This window comes from Benincasa hispida, unplaced genomic scaffold (assembly GCF_027475165.1).
Source record: "Benincasa hispida cultivar pf3 unplaced genomic scaffold, pf3_genome.v1.1 HicScf572, whole genome shotgun sequence".
NCBI lineage: Eukaryota > Viridiplantae > Streptophyta > Magnoliopsida > Cucurbitales > Cucurbitaceae > Benincasa > Benincasa hispida.
In genome coordinates, this window is record NW_028326682.1 from 18,416 (window position 1) to 25,069 (window position 6,654).

Below are 6,654 nucleotides of genomic sequence, written 5' to 3' on the forward strand. Positions count from 1 at the left end.
AATTACATATATAAAAGTGTAAAATTAAATATTAAATTAATTTTGAGTAATTAAAGACATGTTTCAAGTGAAAATGAACATGACAAAAGTAATTTCAACAATTTTATAATCTCTCAAACATATACTAAAATTGATATAATAATAAAAAAAACTTTATAAAATGAGCATAGTTTAATTGACATAGTATTTGTACTATTAAGAAAAGTTCGATTTCTTAACTCATATATTGTTTATTAGTTTTAGAGGATGTTTTAACATTAATTTAGGTTGAACAATTTTTTTTTTTTCTTTTCCCAAAAGATAGTTGGAAAATTGATAGATATAAAACTTTGTTGGGAATGTTGTCAATTAGCTAATTATCTAAAAGAAAAAAGAGAGGAAAAAGAAGAATTATAATTTTAACAAAAAAATTCCCCTAAAAAGAAATCAGATATAGACAATCCACCAGAAGAGAAAAAGTTAATCCATAATTGTAGCTTTTTTGTGAGTGACATTTTAAAAAGACCCCAAAGCATCCAGTTGTGACACTTTTATTGGTTTTTTTTTTAAAAAATAATTTCTAAAACTATTTAAAGAAAAAAAATTATAATTTTTATCCGTAAATTTTGAATTTAGCTTTTATTTAGTTCCTAGGTTTAAAATGTTATACTTTTATAAACGTGTTTTAATTTGAATTTAATTTTTATTTGGTCAATAAAGTTAAAAAATTTTCATTTTTATTTGTGAATTTTGAATTTAATTTCCAATTGGTCCTTAAGTTTCAAATGTTATATATTTTTACCCTTAACTTTTTACTTCGTATTTGGTGTTAACCTTTAGTTAATTAATCTTAAATAATTATGATGTAAATTTTTTTAATCAATTTTAATAGTGATTGCAAGTTAGTATAATTATTTAAATTTACTATTTTTAAATTAATTAATAGGCATTAATACCAAAAGTTTAAATTGATTATATTTAATGAAAAATCAAGCTTTTAAAAGTATAAATCTTGAAGTCCTAAGTACCATATAGAAACAAACTAAAAAATTAATGGGTAAAAGTATAATATTTTGAAATCTACGAGTCAAATGAAAACTAAACTCAAAACGGAAAAAAAGATGATGTATTTTGTTCTTTATATCTTTTGGTTTTCTCTTTGTTACTGTTCCCTAGGACATAAAATTGTATCCTTACACGTATAAATAAACTTTATTGACACTTAACATAAAATATTATTATTTTAATTTTTTTTTTTTTATCATAAATAAGATGGGTGAATTGGACCTCAAATATTGAGGCCAATGGCAAGGGTGTATTTTTTACTAGTTGAGTCAAGTTTTTGGCACACACTAATATAAAGTTTGGTAGATAAGCTTTGTGCGATATATAAAAATTTGAAAGCAAATCCTTTGGTCATAATTGTATTTTCAATTAGTGTCATTATATACTCATTTCTTGGACATATGGTTAACATTTCTTATTCTATATTTGTGAAGATTTAGTTTTGTTGGTTCTTTCAAATGTTATATATATATATTATTATTGTCAATCTCAACATAGTTTAATTTGAAAATTTGTCAATCTGAACATAGTTTAATTTAAAAATTTGCAATAAACAATTGATTTTATTTTGACCCATTTGAAAGAACAAAGTCAGGAAGCAACAATGCTTTTCTACCTCAAAAACATCACTCTCTCTTTTCTCTCATTCTATGACTAAATTGTACAAGATGAGACACATCAAATAGAATAAGAAAAACACATGATTTAATTCAAACCCAAAATCTATACAATATATAGTTGGTTTTATTTGATTGGTTTCAAAGCTTGTCTCTGAAAACTGTAAAGTTCACTATCAGTGTTACAGTTCCATTGCTCCTTGTTCATCAAGAAACTCGGCTCTCTCGGGATCGTCAATGGTCGGTTCGATCTGCATAACAAATAGTTATAATGTATAACTAATAAGAACGAATCTTGTGGTTATTAATATATTTGTATGTCAATTGAGTTATGCTCACTTTAGCGTATTTATATTATTTTCGGACGTGATAATTTTAAATGAAAAGCTGAGTATTTCTAAAACCAACTTTTGAACTATGTAATAAAATACCATGTAAATAGTCCAAAGTGCTTTAAATGGTCAAAAGCATTTTCTTTGCTATTCCAAAATTCATCTTATCAAAATATCAACGATACTTAAGTGTGGCGTATGCTTCTCACTCATTTTCATGCATCCCCTTCAATCACAAAAAGAAAAGATATAAAAGAACTTTTTCCTGAAAATAGGTTCCACAAAGATGAATGTATGTAGTTCGAAATGCATCTATGTATTTTTAAAAAAAAATTAAAATTTTTAAAATTTTAAACCATTTTTTTTTTTTTTGTACTACCTTTGTGGAAAGTAGGGTCTATCAAAGTAGGGCATGAGTTGAGCTCTTGGAATCATCTCCTTTCTCATCAAACGAACCTCTTCTTCTTCTATCATCTGCTTCACAATATTTTGTTCTTTAGTTATTTGCTGTTCACTATTTTATTGCAAACAAGTTTTGTGTGTAACGCAAAAGATTTGTAAGTTGTAATTGTTACCTTGTGCAACTTTTCTTCCACTTTCTTTTGTAGCTCCATTACATATAACTTGGTTGCTATCTGTTCATTGATCCAAAAAATTAATACGAGATCCAACAAGTGATCATCATTATTAATGAGATAGAAAACGATATACTATATGAATTTGATCACGCATGAAACTCTTCAACATTTTGAGATCATATTAAATTACTATTAAACCTGAAAGCTTTCACGAACAAATAACTATATACTCAACACTAAACTTACCGAGTAGTTAAACATTGCTCGTTTCACTGCTCTTTCTTGGGTATGCAACTTGAAATCTTGTGGCTTCTTGGTGTTTTCTTTCACATGAACAACTTTTTGAGGAGCCTAAAATAAGGAAAACAAACCTCATACTTTTCATTCCACAAACAAAGGCAAAGTACTTTGATTTTCAATGATCCCGAAAACTTACTCGAACTCTCTCCGCTTTCTCCAAAACTCGGTCTCGGACTCCGTCTTTTGTCTAAGAAAAAAAAAGGTTAACAAAGAAAAAAAAGATAAACCAAGAAGAGGTAAGATCAAAATTAGTCTCACAAACCTTGGTCATGAAAGATTTTGGTTGAGACTTGTCCATGAGTGGATGGATGATGAGGAAGTTAAGAGAGAGTCAAATCTTAGGGTGCTACAGCTAAAATGGAAGTAATGGAAGTGAAAATTTATAGTGAAACTGTGGCAAAAATTGGAGGGTTGGTCAGCAAATAATGTGTGTGTGTGAGTGATTTGATTGGTCATTATTGTTGTTGCCACATCACCAGCATGTCCAAAAACTTGCATGCTCTCTTGCACCAAACTTTCTGATCAAATTTCACTCTCCTTCACATAAATTATTACTTTTGCTTATTGATTCTAAGGCATGCTCAAATTTCAGAGTCATGTCCTTTGTTTGGGCTGCTTAAACATTCTTATCACAAAGCCCCTATAATATTGACAAAAAAAAGAGTATGAATTGTACTTTATATATGAAAATTTTGTTTGAGTAAAAAAAGGTTAAGATTGATATGTTATATATGGTATGAAAATTGAACTTGTTATAGATGGTCTACTTCATATGGGTCTTATTTTTGTAAGAACTGTTTTGGGAAGCTTAAATAGTTTTTGGTAGTTTAGTGTGTAACTTGTAGTGATGATACCTTTGCTTTATGCAGAAATAGGACACAAGTAAAATGTGTAATGATTGGTGTTTTATTATTATTTTTTTCTTGGGATGGTAGGTTGGGAAAGAAGGGTTTATGAAGAAGAAAAAGTGAAGGAATATAGCCACTTTAGGTTGCTTTTTGGAATGATTAGGTCTAGTAATGCCCTCAAGCCATGTATCTATTTTGGTTCAATAATACTATTTCTATGCAATGTTTTTTTTTTTTTTTGGTTGTTATTCTTTTACATTAAAGGGTTTGATCTATTGCTCTAATAATATCATAAAAAGAATTAAATAGAGTATAAAGAATGTCTATCAATTAAAATGGTAGAAATACGTAGGTTTGAAGCGGTGTTCTCAAATTTTTGTTGATGAAATTGTTAAAGCTGGTTTCCCTTGTGGATGTGACATTTTTCCTTTCTTGCCATAGATCTGATAATGTTGTCGCTCACAATTGTTTGTAATGGTGATTTTGAGATATATTTTTTTTTCGTTGGAAGTTCCTCGTCTTACTTTGAAGAGGGCGTAGTGGGTTGGGGGTTCAATATGCCAAGTTGGTTTTGCCTTTGGTCTATCGAAGGTCTTTGATGCATCCGTTCTTTCTTCTGTTGGATGAAAAGTTGTTGACCCATCTTAGTGTTTGGGTTGAAGTAACTCTCTAATGATCTAGTAATTAAGTACATGATGCCAACAAAAACTTAGCTCAACTGACATCTGTATGTGTTAATGACCAAAAAGTCTGTACAAATCTCACACATCTATTTATACTAAAAAATGCACATCATATGATAAATATTGAATGAGAATTAACTCCAACTTTTAGTACTAATGTATATAGACATTAGAAAGATAAATTTGTGAATAGAAAATGTTCTGTTAGTTCAACCTTTACGAGAGTGAGAGTGAGAATATCGAACCATCTTTCTTGAAGATGACAATACACGTATTGTCTATCTAATTAAGTTATCTCGAAAATTTTGAATATGCAAACACATTAAACAAATTGCATCAATATGACTTTATTTTTCTAGAATATTATTCGTAGCTAGGTAATATTATAAAATTAAATACAATATTCTTAAAAAACTAATTTAATAAATAACATGAGAACAAAGGCTATTTATTTGAATAATCACGGCAATAAATTTAGCATTAAGAAAAAAGTAACAATAAATATCACTGTAGTAAAAATATGAAAATGTTTAGGCACTGAAGACAAAATCATCTCTACTCAATAAAAAGTGAAAATAAAGTTACAAATTTTAAACTTTAAACAGGTTTACTTAGCCTTCAAATTTCAGTTAATTTCAACATAATTTAATTAATTAATTAATTAACTTGTATTCTCGACCAAAAGGTTGTTTTATTTATTTATTTTTTATATTTCATGCTATTAGTAAGAATTTTAAATGGTATAACATGTATATTGAATAAACATGAGTTGATTTGACATGATGCGGTTGAAAAAATTGACAAAAAATATAAACATACTTTCCTTTTTTACCAAACATTCTCTTTGAAGCAACTAGAGATGTCTAATTTCTCCACGGGAATGGGCCCCACGAATGGGACGAAGATTCCCTGATTAGTGGGAGGGAGTGGGAGAAAAAATTCCCCGTAAGCTAACGGAGACGAGGAATGCATTCCCCGTCCCCACCCCAATTAGGTTCTACATATTTATTTAGTATAGTTATCTAATGTTATGTTATTATTATTATATAAATATTACATTTAAATTTCAAATTTAATTATTTATTGAAAAAATAATGAATATGTTTAAATTGAATATTTAAATTTAGATTATATAGGTGATAATTTTATTGATATTTACTTCTTTCTACTAAAAAAAATAATTAGCTTTTTTAGGCCAAAATTTGAGTAATTTATCTTTAAATTCAAATTGTCAGACAAAACTAACCATAATAAACAATTTAGTGATAAAGTTAATTATTAATTAAAATTTGCTTACATGTGATTTAAATTATTTGACTTTTTACCAAAAAAAAAATAATAGAAAAGAATCCCCACGAGAAACTTGATCCCACAAATTCCAGAGATTCTGCCCTGATCCCCGTGGGAAATTTCACAGGAAACAAAGATGGGGATGGAGAATGGCATTTCCGGCCCTGTCCTGCCTCGTGGATATTCCTAGAAGCAACACAACATGTTTCTTTAATATAGATCGTGTCGCTCTTATTTTGTCCAATTATTAACTTTTTTCTTCTATTTGTCTATCATGTTATATTAACTCAACTAACAATTGTCAATAAACATGTTGTTATATATGTTACAGATAATGGTCCTTCCAAATATCTCCACATTATTATGATATTGTTCGCATTGTTGATACATATTCATACCTTTGTTCTTGATTTCACATATGAAAAAAGATTTCATATCAATAAAGATAATTGTTTAAGGTTAAAAATTTACTTTTGCTCTTTGAATTTTCATGAAAGCAACAATTTAGCCTCTAAACTTTGGTTTGTAACGATTTAGTCCATATACTTTTAATTTTGTAACAATTTAATCACTGAACTAGTATGTAACAATTTAGTCCTTGTACATTCAATATTGTAACAATTTAGTCTCTATCCATGTCAATTTTTAATATTAAATCTCTAAACTTTGTATTTTGTAAAAACATTAAGTCTCTAATTAGTTTAACGGTTTATTTATGCATGAAATCTCATTAAATCTTAACATTAATTTCTATAATAGGGACTAAATCGTTACAAAATTTAAAGTTCAAGGACTAGATTGTTACATACTAAAATTCATGGACTAAATTGTTATAGAATTGAAAATATAGAGACTAAATCGTTACAAATCAAAGCTAGATTAAATGTTACTTATAGGAAAATTTAGAGATTAAAAATAATTCTTAACCTCGTCTTAATTAAGAATATCTATGGTTACAAATT

General features: G+C 27.9%; 1 protein-coding gene across 1 annotated transcript; it reads right to left on the reverse strand.

Moving 5' to 3' along the window:
* Positions 1–1,574: 1,574 nt before the first annotated feature.
* On the reverse strand, positions 1,575–3,256 carry LOC120069343 (microtubule-destabilizing protein 60-like). Its single transcript, XM_039021091.2, has 6 exons — positions 3,134–3,256; positions 3,008–3,058; positions 2,818–2,922; positions 2,569–2,628; positions 2,373–2,467; positions 1,575–1,912 (listed from the first exon to the last, which is right to left on the reverse strand). Exons 1-6 carry the CDS (start codon positions 3,167–3,169, stop codon positions 1,789–1,791), a joined length of 471 nt encoding a protein of 156 aa, XP_038877019.1. The 5' UTR covers positions 3,170–3,256; the 3' UTR covers positions 1,575–1,788.
* Between the last annotated feature and the right edge of the window lie 3,398 nt (positions 3,257–6,654).

Coding starts and splice junctions, on each gene's coding strand:
- LOC120069343 (XM_039021091.2), bottom strand. CDS start 3,169: ATGGACAAGTCTCAACCAAAATCTTTCATGACCAAG. Junction 2,923..3,007: donor AGAAAGCGGAGAGAGTTCGA/GTAAGTTTTCGG, acceptor TCCTTATTTTAG/GCTCCTCAAAAAGTTGTTCA. Junction 2,629..2,817: donor GAGCAATGTTTAACTACTCG/GTAAGTTTAGTG, acceptor ATCAATGAACAG/ATAGCAACCAAGTTATATGT.